The sequence below is a fragment of the Micrasema longulum genome, unplaced genomic scaffold, assembly GCF_059751315.1.
Source record: "Micrasema longulum isolate JH-2025_06_02 unplaced genomic scaffold, ASM5975131v1 h1tg003617l, whole genome shotgun sequence".
NCBI lineage: Eukaryota > Metazoa > Arthropoda > Insecta > Trichoptera > Brachycentridae > Micrasema > Micrasema longulum.
The window spans coordinates 60372-80183 of record NW_028280656.1 but is presented as its reverse complement, the minus strand read 5'-3'; the positions used below and the strand labels follow the sequence as shown (position 1 = coordinate 80183).

The window sequence follows — 19812 nt, the reverse complement described above, 5'->3', positions numbered from 1 at the left end:
AACTCTCTTTAATGTGGAAAAACAACCTTCGCTTTCGGCAGAAGCCATTGGGATTGAACAAATTAATTTTCATAATTTTACACATTCCGAAAAAGACTCGACCATAATTTAGAAATAACCGCAAAATCGAAATAGCACCGTAAGCCTCTCCAAAATCATCTCGATTGTAAATTGTAAAAAAATCATTTTTTAATTTAAATATATCGAAAAATTCGTACGTCTTAACGGTAGTTTTAAAAATATTTTCAGGGAAATCGAAACGATATTTTACAAAGTTTTCGCAGGAAAACAACTGTGCAGTAATTTATTTATTTATTTATACTTTTACATTGCTCGTATTATTTTTTTTATACAGAATAATGTTCCTCACTGGGTGTCCCGTGCCGAGGGAAACATTTTACAAAATGTGAAACATTCTTAAGATTAGCTATTTAACAATGTAACATAATAATAACAATAAAAAAACGTAATTAATCCAATTAACCTAATTATCATTAACATAATACACAAAAAAAACTAAAATAATCATTAAAAACATAACCAATTCATATAGACCAATAGAATAAATTTCGTAAACAGTACACATTTTACCTATTTGGCTTGATCCACTCGTCGATCCGTGCGCAACCCACCTCCACTATCCATTTCTTAATAGCAATGTTATATTGTGAGAACTTACTAATTGTCCTTATGGATAATGGAAGAAGATTGTACACTTTAACCGAGTAGTAGGCCAATCCTCTTTGACCGAAGGGTGTAATTTTTTTAATTTTTTTGCAGCATCAGGGTGGAGTATCTAGTAACTCTTGTATTTGTAACGGAAGGTAGAGAATAATGTTTACGTGCGTATAGTAACAAAGCTTTTACATAAAGTTATTTTATAGATTTTACATTAAGATTTTCAAATATATAGAGGGAGCTAGTTCTAATTGGGACTCTTAAGATAATTTTTATTAAAGCTTTTTGTGCAATTATTATTTGCTTGATCAGTGTGTCATTTGCACATCCCCATCCAATGATCTCATATTCCAAAACTGATTGAGTTATTGCGTAATATATTTTCACAAGTTCTTTTAGGCTTATTATATTTCATATAGTTTTAAAAAGGAAATTTGCTTTTTAAATTTATTTTTGATATGATCAATTTGATTAGTCCATTTTAAATTCCCATCTTTATAAATTCCCAAATATTAAATTTAATCTACTCTGTCCAACGATATACAAAAATGGTTATAAAAGTCAAATTTTTGTTTAATTTGTATAAAAATAATATCACTTACTTCTTTGCAAATTACGGACTAAGTGGTTTTAATTTTTTTACTCCGAGGCTCATCAAATTGATCTGAAGCTTCGCGTAAAATTTGTATAGACATATCAAAATCAGAGATTCTTAATTGATTAAGGGTTGGTGTTTTGTTTTTGAAGTTGTTGAAATAAAATGACGCATTGTGGTAAAATTTTAAAATGTCTTGTCTTTAAGTGGCGAAATAACATATCGGCTTGATTTATTATACCTACTGATATCATTCTTATCAGATTTTAAAATATGATCCATACACTTACGAATCAGTGCACGTATGGTTGGTATTTATTGTTCTTGAATTGTTGCTTGTACACCGCCGCACTGTTTTTTCCACTCATGACAGAAGCGCCGTCATAACATCGAGCTATTAAAAAAAAGGTATTATTAACAATTCTAATTCATGTAAAATAGCGCTTGATATCCCATCGGCCTTATCCGAAACCAGCCTTAAGTATTTCCAGAAACGTTCATGTATATTCCCGTTGCGTTCATAGCGAATTATTAGAATTATTTGTGTAACTGTTGTTTTGTAAATTTGTGGCCTGGATTGATATGAACTCTCTAAAATCTGATAACTTTTTCGGAATGATAAACCGCTAAAATTGCGTCTAATATTTATTTTTTTTGGTTTTAGAGGTTCCTTTAAAAAGGGTGGCCGTCGCTAAGTGTTGTTTCATAGACGCGTCAAGTTCTGCTTCAAAGTCTATCAAACCAAGAAAACCCCCACAGTTGTTGGAATTGCTGGTCTCATCATGACCGCGCAACGCTTAATCCAGAGCTTCGAAAAATTAAACACAATCAATCAATTTTGACAATATATATGTTGTTTAATTTGAGCCCGGTATCCCGAATCTACTAGTAACCTAACATCTACTGAGCCTAAAATAGCCAGCGTCATCTCTTTCTGTAAATGAGCTTGAGATGAACGACGTGTTTTTACCTTTTGAGACAAATGAGTTAAATATTTAACACCGTTTACTGTCCAAGTCGAATCACCGCCGTAAATTGACCACGGAAACAAAAAAATACATTTAGTTTATCACATCCACATAGCCAGAAAGCTTTATTATATAAATAAAAATCTAAAAAACGAACGAAACGTTTGTTTTTTGACTTGCGTTGATGTTAAATTTCTAAATTTGGTTCTGGCGGTCCACGAGATTTAATTAAAAGTTTTTGATCGAATGATGATTTTTTAAAATGTATTTAACATTTTAATTAATTGCGCTCATGACTGAATATTTGTTAGTAACTCATATGAGTGAATCTTCATCTTCTTTCGGTGCCTTGTCGGGTCCTTTTCCCCGAAGTTGGCGATCACTTCAGCCAAAGCATTTCTGTTCCGCGCTATTTTTAAATTCCGCAGCCACGACGACTGCTTACTGATGTACTTGCTGTAGTGATTCCTGGGAAAATATGACCAGAGTGGTTTCCCGTTGCCTTATCTAGTGGATTTTCAGTCGGAGTTACCTTCCCTTAGCTGGTTGGTTCGGGTTTTGAGGCGCCAGAAACTCGCTTTTCATCCTATCGTTAATTGCTTTGATCACACCACTATGAGTTTGATCATATTACCCAGGGTTCACGACGTAAGTAGGACTAGTCAGTAGTATTGCCGGTGGAATGCAATTGGGGGTTCGCAGCATTTTAAAGAATCACCCTGCAGCAAGATATGACTCACTACGACCCTACGGACAGTTTAAACCCCTATGAGAGAATGATTTAGATATATATATTTTTTTTAAAGGTAAGGTAAACACTGACATAGACCGTAAACAAAGTAAAGCCACTACACAAACTAACAGTTATCGAACAACTATTGTTTAGTTAATGTTTAATGTTTTCATTTTATTCTAAAATATGATCATTGTCTCATGTCAGTTTGCGCGTTTGTAGATAAAAATACTAGTACTTTTTGTCAATATTCTTATATATCCATTAATTTTAAAAAAATATATATTTGTATTGATTTAATATTAATCCATGCAAATATTTATTAATTTTGGAACTCATGTTCGCGGATAAATGCTTTAATTTGCGTATAATTTCATTTTTTTTTTGTTACATTGAGAACGTTACAGAGTATCTAATTAATTCTCAACATATTTCAAAATATACACATCAGATTTATCAAATATAATAGAAAAAAAATTCATGTAAAATTGACATACATATTACAATTTGAAAATTACCCTCCTAAGAGTAATACCACTGTCATGAAATATATCGACATCCGAGGCGATACGATTGAATAACACAATTGCTCTCCCTACCGGCATAACCATTGGCAGGTTGGTCCCGCATCGTGGTAGGTAGACCAACCTGTGTAGCCTTTGTCGAAGATAATTATAGGGGACAAATAGACTGAATTCATTCAGAAAATCGGAATTATGGATGCGACCGCCAATGAGTTGAAAAAAGTGAACACCCAAATGAATATCCCTTCTCCCAAACAATGATTGGTAGCCCAGCATTCCTAGTAAGAAGTCAGTCGGGAAAAGCCACGGGTAAAATCCATACTCCCTGAGATACAGATAAAGCAGAATTTTTTCTGTACCCTCTCTATCATTAACGAATACGTGATTTCATTTGGCGACCAAATGATGGAACCAAATTCCAAGCAACTTCTTACCTAAGAATTATACAATGTTCAGAAACTAAATATTTGAAAAAATCTTGGCATTTCTAAGAACAAATCCAAGCATTTTAAGGGAGTTAACCCATAATTTCACTTGTTTAGCGCTCCAGCGCACCCATGGACCGTCTATTAGGCACCCATATATAAATGGAACGGAGTATGTACCCTTGTTAGCAGGGCATAGTGAACGTTAAATTGTATTTTTGATAAAACATGTTAATAAATAAATAAATAAAATAAAATATTATCTTTATATTTATTTATTCATATTTTTCGCTTACAAACTATAATTAATAATAAAAATAATGTGACCTCACTGGGGTTTCCCGTGCCGAGGACACTTAACAATTTAGTTTTTTTTATTACATTTGAGAATAAACAAAGAAGACTCACTTAAAAAACAAACATAATTAACAAATATTCAGACAGTTTTAAAAACAAGGTATTTATATACATCTACATTATTTATATTACAAAACACACAATGAAAACAACAAAAACCTAACATAAGCCATACAATTGTGGAGCAGTTGATTCAGCATTGGTATGGGCGAATGAGACAATCCATTTTACTTCTACCTAGCTCAACTATCCATTTTTTTATAGCCTTTTTAAACATTTTCTCATTACTTATTGCTTTAATAGATAGTGGAAGTAGGTTATAGATTTAAATAGAATAATACTCAAAATCCCTTTGTCCGAATGTGGTATTAGTTTGTATTTGTTTAAGTTGTTTATGTGTTGAGGATCTAGTGATTATATTATTGTAATATTAGGTACCCAAATCTACCTATAGACGGGGGGGTCTACGTATTAGGCGCATTAATCTTTCCGTCACTAAGCATCCAAAAATTACACATAATCCGAACGGGGGCACCAAACGACCCCAGCGCCTACTTGTATATGGCATCAGGAGAATAAAATGTTAAAAAGGTTTATGACCGTGTAATAATTTATTTATGTTTTCGCATTCACACATTTTACTCATTTGTATTTTTTATTCATTTTTGTTAGTTTGCCAAATGCTTATGTACATAAAGTGAAATTTACCAAATCGGTCAATGTCGGATTCAAATATCCCCCTTCGGTCCAGTTAGGTTAAAGAATGCGATTTTAAGTTCTGTTATTATTTATTGAACTATTGAATAAAATGAAATAAATAGATCAATTTACCATTTTTTCAAGTTAGCTTAGTAATTTTTAGTATAAAAAAAAGTTATTTCTTTGCAAACTTTGAACTTCAATTATCTCAGAAGTAGTAATTTTGACTTAGTGCTTTTTCGCAGAATACCCACGCTATTTACTATTTAGTGTAATTAGTATCCTGACAAAGAGACGGATACATTTTGAACCCGGTTTACATATACAATTATTGGTTTACACTTTACACACTGTGTAACATTGGCGGACTCAGAGGTGTAATTGGGACTTGATTGAGAAAGTTTTGGGTATAATTTCCAGTGAGAACACAAAATTAAATGTGATTTTTTTCAAGCATGAGTGTTCAGTGTACTAGAATTGGGTTTTCTGGCCTGTTAGGGTGCAAAGGTTTTTTTTTTTTTTCAATTCCATGTTCTGCTTATGTTCGAATACTTAAATCATTTTTTTACATTCTTCCAGCTCTTAAAGTTTATTAGAGAAAATATCCGATTATTTAAACCAGCCAATAACAAGTTGTAAGATCTGTAAATGCCTGTAACTTCTGTATTTCCTTCTCAAAAACGTTCTCCATTTCTATTGGAATATTTTAGTTTTTTGTGAACTCCATACGCATTTTCCATTCTGTCTTGTTCTCCAAAAATTAAGACATATCTCAATAAACCTTCTTAGGATAAAAGACAAAAAAAAAGGAAAATATCTATGGAAGCCAATTATTAGATTTATTTCTAATGATGTGTGTTTTGTTCCCAGATTCCCTTGATATGATTCTGGAAAACTGCCACAAACTTCTGGAGAAGTTCCACTACTCATGGGAGATGATGCCCCTGATGTACGCCATCCTCAAGTACGCCCGCAGTGACCTGGAAGAGGCTTCCAAAAGAATTGACGAGGGTAAGTGCGACCCTGGAATAATAACCAAAACTAATCCACTTTTTTCCAGGCTATTGAAAAGTGCAAAACATTAATGAAACGGAAACTGTGAACGGTCGTAATGGTTTACTGTTCTAGTATACTAAAAGGACCCTTATCAAAAACATGTTTTTTGGTTGTTTTGTGAATAACTCAGCGGACAATTATTCTGCATTTAATTAAAATCATGCTCAAAGAATTTAGAACTTTGGTAACAAGAACAATTATTTTTATGTTCTATACAAAATTGGACTCTGTAAGATATTAAAATAGAATATATTTACATGATAAATAATATATATACATTTATCCATCCTAGAGTAAACAAGCAAAATCGACCAAGTTATAAAAAGCAGCTTCAAATAATAAAAGCGTTGAAATTCATTTACTTAATAATATTGATTTATTCATTTAAAATTATTTTTTACATGTTTATTCATGAATTTACTATGACTTTTTACACTGCGTGCCAAGCCATAATAATTAACATGGAAAAATGATAAATTTATAAAAATAAAAACGTCTTAATTTGTTGCAATAGAGGGGAAAAACATCATTGAGAAGGGAATATGGAAGTTTAGGCATCTACAGGTCTTATGACCTGTTCTTGGCTGGTTTATGTGGCCACTTAACATACGTAACATTCACCATTCTGCCCATAGGCATAATTGAAGCCTCCACATTTCCTCAACTCTTCCATCTGTTGACTGAAGTAAAAGAGCTGAAACCTTTATCAAATGGATGGGATTCATCCGGCTGAACAAATTTACCTACTAGGCAACGCCTGGAAAAAGTGTAAAACAATGTTTACACTTCTTCCAGTTAGAATAACCTAGACCAATTTAGACCAGTTAGAATAACCCGAGAATGAATTAATAATTTTTACCGAATTTTGAGTTACGGGCAAATGTTTAGAATTCCACACAGGTAGATACTTAATTTTCTACTCACCTCGTCTAGGCTTTTATTTACTTGGTCCACTTTGATTGTAAGATAAAGTTAATAATACCTACCTACTACCTACTATACATACTTAATATAATATTTTATTATAATACTAGTATAATATCATAATAAAACGTATTATTACAACCTTATTTGTACTGTATCATAAATATAAATTAAACATTATTTATACATAATGATTATTATTTTCTATATGATATATTGACAATGAATACAAAATGCGTACTCGTTTCCTATATTATGAATGTATACAGCATGAAATTTTACAAAAACAGTTCAAAATTGCCCGTTTAAAAACCTTAAAAGGAATTGTTACAGATTGCATTTTCCTTTCACAAATTAATGCATTAAAGCACTGGGCTCAAATTATGAACGAATGCACATACAATTTTGATTCCTTCAAAATACACCAAGTTAATAATAGCACTGGGATTGCACATTTAGTATTAATATCAGCACAAAAACCTTGCATAGTTATAATATCGACATGAATATTTTTTTAAAGGGCATAAATTTACTGATAAATGGGCACTCGCAAAAGTTTGCCTTCGAACTAATAAAACTTAGCCGAAATCAAGTCAGGGTTATCACAAGAGCCCGCCCAGGGCACTGCAGATTAAACAAACTCCTTGCTAGAATGAACCTTCTTGAAACTTCTATATTATTATAATTATAGTTGGGTAATCTATACAGCGCCATTTTTTGTGAAAATCACCTCAAGGGCGCTGTACAATAAATAAATATCCCGGCACTTCTTGCAGCTACAGAGCGCATAGACTATTGCAATTCTAAATCTTCCTTTCTAATTATGAAATATTTCAATTACAACAGATAGGACCTAGATTACAGCACGTCTTGCAGCTTCAGGGCGCATGGACGTTAAGTAATCTAGCGTCCATTTACATTCTGTTTTAATTTGACAGTGAAGTTTAGTGTTTGAATGATATGAAAATAAATATTTGAAAAAACTTATTTTTTAAAATACCAGTTAGATTATAACAAGTCTTGCGCTCGTACACTACTGGGACCGACAAACACTTATTGTGAGATTCGCTTTTAATAATTTATAAAATAATGTAATTGGCACTCATATCTATTACTCTTAAAATAACTTTTGATAAACAAGTAAATTCTATATAAAAGATAGTATTACATGATCTATTTTCCTCACTAGCGAAATTCAGTGATTCATTCGACAAATAGGATAAAGCTGGAACAATAAAGAAAATTTATTGCAGTAAAACTAATAACAATAAAGCGACTCGCCGAAGCTGAGCGATAATTGGCTGATAAAGTGCAAAGGTGGAGGTTTGCACAGTAAAAACTTGATTTTGTCAAAACTGGGACATTCTTAGGTGAACTAGAGTGTAAGTACTTTTTGTACACTACGATTGTACTAGGAAAATTATTTATGACTCAATGCATACACCTTAATACGTCTATGTCAAATTTCGCTCTTCAAAATGTGTCTGGACCAAAACTGATTATTGTAATTAATTCGTTTGACAGCGGATTTAATGCTAGAAAATAATGTATTACAAACATAGGTACCTATAGCTTGGGCAGTCAGTTTGTGCAACCTCGAGGTATTTCCGTATGATTAATAATATATTATACTGTCACCCAACACTCCTCTGTTGGCAAGCAATTCGACAAATCTATAGTAAATTAGTTTTAGAATGTGTACATTAAGGAATTTCTTTTTAAAATCTTTTTGCGCAATTTTTTCACGTAGATTTGCGTATCAATAAGGAAGTTCAGTGCTTAAAATATAATTATTTAATTAAATATATGTGTTCTTACCCGAGCCGAGGTACAAATTAGAGCATTAAATTGTACGACGAAAGTTCTTGAAAATATATGAAAAAAATAATAAACATGATTTTTATAAAATTTAAGTACATTCAACCAATGATAGAGTTTTGTGATAGATTTCTGGTTTCCGAGAAGCCAATTCACCAATCAGCAGAACTGAGTAATTTTGAAATTACAAAACTTTAGAAAATCATGGCGCTAAAAATAAAATACATACTTTTTATTTATTGATTTGGTGTTTATTTTGTAGAACTCCATATTTAAACTTATAATTAGAAATCAAACACTGATTTGAGTCTACTGAACACTTTATTTTATTTTTACAAATATAAACATATAAAAATAAAAACTTCGTGACAATTGTTTCGCCTTATTAGAGCATTTTCAAACGAATGTGAAGATTATTTGGATTGAATGTCCTTATATAGTTATATAATTCAAGGTACTTAAGTAGAAAATAAAAAGAATCTTATGAACTATATATCATGTACATTAATCATAATTGAGGGGAAAACCAATGGTTAAGGGTGAGGCTAAGTGTTTAATAAGTAATGGGGAATTTAGGTATTTATATTTGAATTTCGGGGAAAATATAACAAAGTAAGTATTTATTGACATACAAGTATGTATTGTGAGATAATTAATGAAACTTTATAATTTTGTAAATTTAGATAATGGTTGTCGAAAAAATATCAATAATATTATAATAGGTTGCTGTTCATTTTAATTTTAAAACATGATTGAAATATTATGACGCGTAATTAATAGATGAATCATGTTACAATTGCATTTATATATTTTGATAAGAAATTCTTAAAAATAGAAATATTGTATAATAATACATTTATGTTTATATAAATTTCCTCATAATATTTCAATCATGTTTTAAAATTAAAATGAACAGCAACCTATTATAATATTATTGATATTTTTTCGACAACAATTATCCAAATTTACAAAACTTCATTAATTATCTCACAATACATACTTGTAAGTCAAAAAATACTTACTTTGTTATATTTTCCCCGAAATTCAAATATAAATACCTAAATTCCCCATTACCTATTAAACACTTAGCCTCACCCTTAACCAATGGTGTTTCCCTCAATTATGATTAATATTCATGCTATAGTTAATAAGATTATTTTTATTTTCTACTTAAGTACCTTGAATTATCTAACTTTATAAGGACATTCAATCCAAATAATCTTCACATTCGTTTGAAAATGCCCTAATAAGGCGAAACAATTGTCACGAAGTTTTTATTTTTAAATGTTTATATTTGTAAAAATAAAATAAAATGTTTAGTAGACTCAAATCAGTGTTTGATTTCTAATTATAAGTTTTAAATACTTTTTTTTAATTAGCTTAGTTTGGTAGTCTATTAATAAACAATAAAATTTAAATAAACCTCTGAACTTCCTTATTGTATTTGAAAATAAAGTTCATCTTGCTATAATTATTGTCGATGCGTTATTATTAAATAATGGTTACTACATATCACTAACTCAAACCCATTAAATCAAAAATAGATATGAATCTCAGTAAAATATACATTATCACGTTTAAAAAAAAAAAATCTGTAAAAATTTCAATTTATATTTAGTTCTGTTTAAAGGTTTTCTATACAATTTATCTCAAACAGTTCATTTTATTTAGCGGCATAAATATTAGTACTACCTAAAAACATGCGTCTTTTTACTATTTGAAAGGAATGACTAGGTGGCACGTGTTTATTGTTTATATTTTACAGGCTGAAAAAAAATACCATACATAATTCTAATTATGTCCATTGAAAGCGACTTTCACTCTGCACATTGATCCAAATATTGCGTATTTGTGTTTATTGAAAAGATAAAAATAATACACAAATAAATCATTCGTGCCAAAACATAACACACGGGATGTATTTTGTTATAATTATTTATTATAGCCCGCATACGCCTATCCGTGGGTATACTGATTTATTCAGTTAACACGAACGTATGTACGAATTTACACATTTATCCATATATACATAGACAGACATACATACACATACATGCACTTACACATGTCCACATACAAATATACATATATACAAAATATACAATATAAATATTTTAGCATTGAAAAACAAGAGAATAAACTTTTTTTTAGGTAATCATTATATATTCTAATTTGTAAAAAATATATCGAATGTGTTTATTGCACATACCTACCTACTTTATTTTTTAGTATGCGCGTATTAACATTATTCAAACCAGAATATTAATATTATTTATATTTCGTATAATTTATATTTACAATAAATATAAAAACATAACTGATCACGAAATTCCTTATAAACGCATTTTACATAACTACATTCTTTTCAAAAATTAAGCTGCACTACAAGAAGAACGTTAACTTTAAAAAGGTACAAGAGTACATAATAGGAATGCAATAATTTTAATATTGTAATTTGAATAATGAATGTTATGATCACTTACTAATTTCACTGTTCGCAAATATTTGCAATTTATTAACAATGTCTGCATACCTATTTATATGTATATGCGTTTAATTGTTCACAAACTTTGTTCTGTGAGTTACAAGTATTTTTTGTGTAAGCAAGGCAGATAATATATTTTTAGCGTTAAAAGTTTTTTTAAACATGATTACTGAAAATTTCTTAAATTAAGGTACCTAAGTTTCAAATTACTACATTTTTATAAGGCAAGATAATATTTTTAAATACTCCAACAAATTGTCTTTTGGCACTGAAATATCAAAAGAAGGTATGCGGAGTTTTGTGAATAAATAATACAATTTTAATTTAGAATTTGAAGAAAATTCGGATGATACAGGATACTCAATTACCCGAAAATATAACGCAACTGAAAAATATGAATTCACGTTTGCAATACTTTTTTTGGGGGTTATAAAAATGACACTTTTCTGAATATAAAAGTACGAATTTTATTGACTGCAGTAACCTTAGTTTAGAGATATTATTAAAGCATTAAATTTTTTGGTCAAACATTTTACTAAATATTATTAAATATTTGTATATGAGTATATGAGTATAACAACTTACCGACTTTTCTATATCTACTGGTTTTGAGACGTACCCGTCTCTTCGTCAGGACACTAATTAAATCCACATGCAAAACCCACCCAAGTCGGTAAGTGGTTATATACAAACATTTAATAACATTTAGTAAGTTTTTAAGTTATTAATTTTTTGCAACTCACATTTCAAGATTTGTAATCAAATATATTTTATTAAGGAGTTATGCGCTTTTTGATTGCGAATGTATAAAATTGCGAACGTTTCTCTATTTTCACAGGCAAATGGGTCATCAACGAATACGCTCGTCAGAATAATCTCAACATGTTTGATGGCGTAGAATTGAGGAACTCCACACGCCAGTACGGATAAAATATTAATAAAACCCAACAAAAAATGTAGTGTTGTGCCAAACTACGAATTCTCCATAATATATTATTACCCTTCTATAAAACACTTCATTATTTTCCATTACAACTGTGTATTAAACATTTTTTGACTGTTTAAGTTCATGCGCTTGCTTTTTCAATTTAGTTTTGACTTTTTTTTACTTTGGTGTGCGGATTTTGGTGTTTCCTGTATTTTCACAAGTAAACCTTTACTTTTTTCCTAAAACTTTAAATATAATCTTTCATCATCATCATCATTCCCTTTCCGCACCTCATGGTGCATAGGGCACTACATTGGTACACCAATCGCAGCGTATCTTGACCTTTTTTTTATGCATGAAGGTAAGATGATCGGTCTTACGCTTCAGGTACCAGTCCAGGGACTATGAAATATTGTAGTGTAAAAACTCCCTTTTAATTATTTTTTTTTTTTTAAAAAGAAATATTTGCGTTCTTATGATTTACCCAGATATTTAATTTTGCGGGCCATTTTCAACGAGTTGTAAATAACTCACTATTAGAAAATGGAATCAAGTTGGGGTAAAGTGGAATTTGAACCACGGAACTTTGTTCCGTGAATCCGAGACACTAGCCACAAGACTACAAACCGATATCACTATTTCATATCAACCATGTCGGGAATCGAACCCGAGACCTCTTGCATGGTAGGCAAACGCGCTGACCATTACGACACGAGGCCGACAGTCAGAAAGCAAATACAATATTTATACATAGGCATATAAATAAACTTTCCCTTTATGCATTTTTTATTTTATTCACACTTTTTCCCATATTGGTAATTTTATTCAATTTCTTGTTTTTTTTCCGAATAATGAAATAAATATAGTATATTTATCAAGCCCTTTGAACAAAAGGAAATGGAAATGAAAAAAACACGCATCCTGAGAAAAACATTAGAATCAACATAGTTCACAGTATTGTATTTTGTAATAATATTATGTTATAAAAAAAATATAATTTCAAAATTATGAATCCATTCAATAGTAACAGTTTTTTTGTATGGATTAATATGAATGTTTATTTATAAAATTTATATTTGATGCACTAACTTTGTGGTTATTTTTTAGAATATAATAAATATTAGACGGTTTCAAAGCTACACAAGCTTCTTTATTAAGGTATAATAAACTAATAAATATTTTCCGATTTGATTTTAACAGTGTTTACTAATTATTAAATCAAAACACATGTATCTAATCAGTCAAGTCTTTTGTCATGCTGTTCTTCTAAAGATAAACATGGAAAGTGTGAAGTGATATCGGTACGATCGGCGGCCTCCGTGGTGTAGTGGTCAAGACGCTTGACTCACGCACGGAAGGTTCCGGGTTCGATTCCCGGTGAGAACACAAAAATTTAAAATGTGATTTTTCTCAAGCCTGGGTGCTCTGTGATGTAATTCACCACTGTAATTAGGCCACCTGGCCTGTTGTGGTGCAAAAAAAAAATGAAAAAAAAAAAAATAGACAGGGGTGGGCTAAAAAAAAATATTGTTTACTTGGTTATTTATTACTGTTTTCTTATTATGAATAGCGTTTTTAATTTCTAATATTTCCGAGTTGCATAATTTCATTTTTATGTTTTCGACTTAAAGAACTATCAATTTAGTAGCTTTATTAAAATAATTATTGTTTTTAATCAGACGGTTTGCGAATTCAGAAATAAATACTATTAAGACACCTTAAGTGCTTTTTATTCTAATACTAAAGTTTCTTTTAGTTTTTCCAATGTAGATTAAATTGCTATCATTAAAATGCATTTGGTAGATGCCAGATTTATTATATTTAGAGGTCTTATCAATGTGATTTTTTAACAATGTTCATATATTATTGGTGGTTTGGAATACAGGTTTAATGTTTGATGGTGTGGAACTTGATAATTTTTTAGAAAAATTGTCATTTATAAAAATAATTGCCGACTATATTGATCAGGTAGATAAGCTTAATTTATTGTGGGAGGAGAATGTAATATATACGAGATAATCTGTGGCTTAGGTGTAGAAGGCCCAATGTCAGATTTCATATTTTTCTTGGCACTGTTTTGTATGGGGTCGATGAAAATTAAAAAGCTTTTATATTTAACTACTTTATACACAAATACATGAGTTATAATGATTTTTATTAATATTTGTTTTCAACGACATAAAACTGTTCATTATAACGCCTCAGAATTGCTTAATTATTACTCTCCTGTAATATTACGAATTATGACATTGGCCCTCATAGATCCAAGCCATAGATATATAATAGTTAATTATACCTTGAAAATAAAGCTTGTGTAGCTTTGAAACTGGTCGGTTTAGAAAACAAAGTTCTTTTACATTTATTTTATTATGTTTATTCATAACATTTGTGGCGCATTTACAATAAAAGTCTTCTCCAAAATGGGTGTCAAAAGCATGCTTTTATAAACATTTTGCAAATGTAATTTTGCGTTACTTAATTAACATTAATTCTGCTTTTTTTTCTTATCCCTAACCTTGCTTTCACACAATTCTTAGCAGTTTTTAGAATATTATGAAACTTATTAAAGTAAACACTCCAATATTCATTATTAACGTAAACTGAACAAAACATTCTAGATTTATTTTTGAACTAATAACATCATAATATGATATTATACCATACCATATCATATCATGTCATATTATGATAATTACGAGCACTGTACTGTAGTTTTTTTTTATGCTTATTTTTTTTTATTGTTGAATGATTTAAAATCTGATCTGAAAAAGTGCCTTTTAATTTGTAATATAACAAATAACTTAGTTGTATTTTTTGCTATTGTATTTTTTTAAACTTATCTATATTTTTTATTTTTATAACTGCAAAACTGCCACCTGTATTTTTTATTTGAAACATTTTTTCATTGTAAAACTCTTTTAGGCACTTAAAGTATAATTTTTTTATTATATTTTTTTTATTAAAATAAGTTTAGACAAATGGGTTAAAGCGAAAACGTGGGTATACAAAAATCTTAATTAAAATATATGCAAACAATCAAACCGTCACGCTATTTCCCCGCAAGGGTAGGCAAAGAGGATATAATGCCATATCACTCTGTCTTTGCATACAGACCTAGCTTCCTCTACATGCATACATCTTCCAACTTTTGAAATGTCCATCTTAAAATATTTGTTGGATTCGGTCATACCATGTCTTTCTCGATCTTTCTCTTTTTCTGCATCCATCAACATTAGCATCGTAAATCTTTCTGCCTGGACCCCTGTCCTTTCATTTTCCATTCGCTCTACATGTCCAAACCATCGCAGACCTTATCTAAGCCTTACATAATGTACGGATCTCTACATTTGTGCATCTATCGTACATAGTTTTACCACACATTCGCCTGAGAGATCGCATTTTGACAGAATTCAGCCTAATTTATCCCTGTTTTTCCAAGTCCATACTTTTATCCCATACATCTGGATTAGCACTAGGACTCCATTGTGAATTATTTCACAAATTATTTACTTGCTTTGAAAACCAATTCAGATAAAATACTATTTTAAATGAACATTTTTGTTAAAATAGATAGACGTTCAAATCGAGGATAGCAGAAAGAAAAACACGGCATAATTAAATCCAACAAATATTTAAAGATGCCCATGTCAAAAGTCGGAATAATAAAATAATAATCAGATGTATGAATGTAGAGGATGCAAGATCTGAATGCAAAGACTTAGTGATATGGCGTTTTCTCCCCTTTGCCATCCCTTACAGAGAAACAGCGTGGTGATTGGTTTGTTTTTATTGAAATTCTCATCGTAACAATTAATTTTGGGACAGTTTCAATAATTAAATTCTTTAAAAGACCAACCAATTGGTATTTAACAAAAGATTTCAATAACAAATGTATGTTAAGAAGTCGTTTATGTTTTGTTTTCGTACGTTTCCTACTCCGGCATTTATGAAGAAATTTTTTAAAAAATAGTCAAATAATTTGACTTTTGAATTTATTAAAACTCCATTCATTAAAAAAATGGTTTTAACTTTTGAATGCTAAACTATTATCGCAATAATAAAGTAGTGATACGTTGTGAATTTTTACTTGTGTACCCACGTTTAAGTATGATAAAATTGTATTTTAGGGACATTTAGAAGATCTATTTTTAACTAAAATTTGCAATTCGAAATATTTTATTTGTATTTTTTACTGTGACAGTAATTTTTATCTAAAATTGTCCTCCAGAAATTTAACTTTCTGTTTTTGCAGAATAACCCTAAACCTTAAACATAGATTATTTAGTGAATTGAAAGAAATATTAACTCAGTAATTTATTCATACATAAGATAAAAATGAATTACCTTATGATAATTTTTTTAAATGGGACACTTTTCTTTCTTTTTTTTAGTCCACGGTTTAATTCCGACTACTATGAAATCATTTTACTCTGTATACATTTTTGTTTGCTTATGTTTGAATTGCATATTATACTAAAGAAAACGTAATTTTTAATTTATAAGGTTATTAATGTATAATTTGCGTGCATGCGATAGCTTTTGTATTTTTATGACCAAATTTTTCATATATTTTTTATTTTCTAGTTCACACATTTCGTCGACAACAACATTGTTGGAGGTAACATCAATTGCAAGACTTATCCAGAAAGGTTTATATACAAATGTTTTTTTTTAAAATTCGATTTTGAGTTATTTTTCGTATATTTTATGTTATTTTTTATTATAAATAGTAAGAATATTCCACCTGAAAATATTAAGAGATGTATAAATTTGGTGGCTAAATAAATGATACATGATTGTCAAAAAAATAAACAGAGGAAATACTTATTTTTGCATTAGTTACCTGCGTTATTATAATGATTTTTTTGCACCACGACGGGCGAAGAGAAGTAAATTTCAGCACAAAACTTCCAAGCTTCCAAGAACATTAATCTATAAATATATATCTATTGGAATTTGGAAATTTTCATTTGAAAAATTATTATGAAAATTAAAGACCTTAAATTTCGAGTTACCAATGACCAGTTCCATTTCGTGACATCTTCAAGACTGGTATCTTTATTTCAATAATAAATCGATTGATACAATTAAAATGAGTCTAAAAAATTACATTAATAAAACACTAATGGTTTTTTTTTCTGAAGAACCTTTTTTCAAAGTATAATTGAGTACGAGAAGACATAAATTCATATTATGTTATTTTAGATAGTTAAAATATATTTTCAGCGCTGTTTATTGACTAGTTAACTACTTACTCATTTGTGCTAAATCGATTAATCTTTTGGTATAAAAAATAAAAGTATACATACACGTTCATATAGTTAGCTCAACAATATCAGCAACATATTATTTTGCATTTTAATCGATTTTACGCTATCTAATATTCCTATGATGCCGAAACGTAATATGAACGTAATAATGAAAAAAAATAATTAAAATATATAAAATTTAAAATTAATGTTTGAAGCAGTAACTTTGTGATCTTTCATGTGACAAATATTAGCTTTGTGTAAAATCACAAAATTTATTTAATCTTCTGATTGGTTTTATAACGTGACTGTTTGTTCCTTTGTCAGGGCTTGAAATAAAATAATATTAAACATTTTACTTCTTACAAAAAACAAGTCATCTAACATGCATTATCTGCTAACATTACGTGTTCAATATTTATTTTTGTTTGTTATTTTCTAAGATTCATACTTGTTTCTTGTAAGAAGTAAAGTATTTTATGTTATTATAGAAATAAAAGACAGTTGATACTTAAATCCACAAATTTGGAATATCCAGTTACCGGTTTCATCGCTTTCGTGACATCTTCGAGACTGGTATCTTTTTTTTTTTAATATATGAATTTATACAAAACAGATGTAAGGATAAAAAATTCAAAATTCAAAAAAATTCAAAAAAAGCAAATAAAATAAAATATTTTTTGTTTTAAAGATCATTAACAAAGTGTTTCAGGTTGACAAATGAGATGATATGTTTTATGAAAAAGTATCACTCGTCTTTTATTTCTGCAATAAATTACAAATAACTTCCATCAAAAATTTTCACTTACAAACTAAATTTTTTTTATTTTTTTTTATTTTAAGCCTCGGCGAAGGAACGGTCATATTTTGAACCGGCCGGTCAAATTTATGGAGTGATTTTACACAAATAAAATATTTGTTATATTATGTAAAATTTCAATTTTATTAATATGGCGTGGATTGGGTTGACATGGTTTCGTTAATAACACTAATAATCATAGAATACTCGAAAACAATTAAAAATAACAAAAAGAATTCAAGAACCCCTTGCTTCCCGAATTGTTAACATTGCCGAGGGAGAACCGGGAACGCGTCCACGCATTATTTTTGTTATATCATAGAAAAAATTTATTAAACCTTCACGTTCGTCATTCTGCCACCAAATTTCTTTAAAAAAGTTACTGTAACATTACCAAGTACAGCGAAATACGCCCGTGAATTAAACGCTTGTAGGACACCAACAAATTTATACATCTAAAAGCAAAATTTCATTAATGTTTCGAAATTTTTTAACTGTCACCTAATAAACCTTTTTGGATAAATTATTATACTTTAAATGTACCATTGCGTATTTATTTTTGCTACATTCACATCTTTTATTAAGCGTAAAAAATATTTTTTAGTAATTTTTATTTTAATAATTATTATTTCCAAAATCAAATACATAACATTTAATATTTTATTTCAATACTTCAAAATATCCATAATTTATTTATTTTATTAAAACTCTGATTTGTGGTAAAATGTTGTATTGGTAGTAGAGTTTAATCATAAATATAATTCTTTCTCAGCGCGATTTTTACCCTTACTTTACTTTTCTCATTTTTTTAAATAACGTATTTTTAAAATTGGCAATAAAACAATTTATGTTTATTTATTGAAGTAGATGTGAATAACTTAAAATATTTATGAAATCTTTGATTACGCTCAAAATATTTGTACCACTTTTTACCACAGCTGAAAGAACTTAAACAATTAAACATTATTCATTTTATTGGTCCCATAGATTGAGAATCAACGGGGCGTATTAAATGAAACGGACAAAGTATTATACGGGACAGATGAGTGAAAGATACAGAATAATCGAAAAGTGTTTGTTTTAAAGCGGCTCTCAAAACGTAAGACTTATCATTTAGTTTCAATTTTAATTTTAATTTTCTAAAGTATTATTTGCGTTTCTTTTTTAATGGAAACAATTTTCTTTAGGTTTCAACTGAAACAAGAAAATTACTGAATGTATAAAGCAACAAAAATAGCATAATTTAAATATTTAAACTAACTTATTGATTTAAACAAGTGGAAATTGAAGATGTGGGAAGTGGAAAATAAAAACATAACGTCATAATGAATCGTTAATACTGTGCAATAATGATGTAGATTTAACTGAAAAATAGTGTGAAAAAACATTGATTAATCAATAAATTGTGTTACAGTGCTCATCAATAGATAAAATCCGACCGATTTGAGTGATTTTCTCATTCGGAAATTTTATCAGTGCGTTTGTTTTTTGTGAAGCGAATTGTGTTACTGTGTTATCAGCGAATGCGAAAATTCATCATAATTATGTTTCAAAAGTGACAGGGATCATGATCC

At 29.4% G+C, this 19812-nt stretch overlaps 1 protein-coding gene across 1 annotated transcript; it reads left to right on the top strand.

Moving 5' to 3' along the window:
• Positions 1 to 5849: 5849 nt before the first annotated feature.
• On the top strand, positions 5850 to 19610 carry LOC148270656 (protein doublesex-like; the record flags this gene model as incomplete). Its single annotated transcript, XM_088242311.1, has 4 exons — positions 5850 to 5990; positions 12101 to 12182; positions 16775 to 16808; positions 19226 to 19610. Coding segments are annotated over 4 exons (320 nt in total), but the record flags the coding sequence as incomplete, so codon positions are not given.
• Between the last annotated feature and the right edge of the window lie 202 nt (positions 19611 to 19812).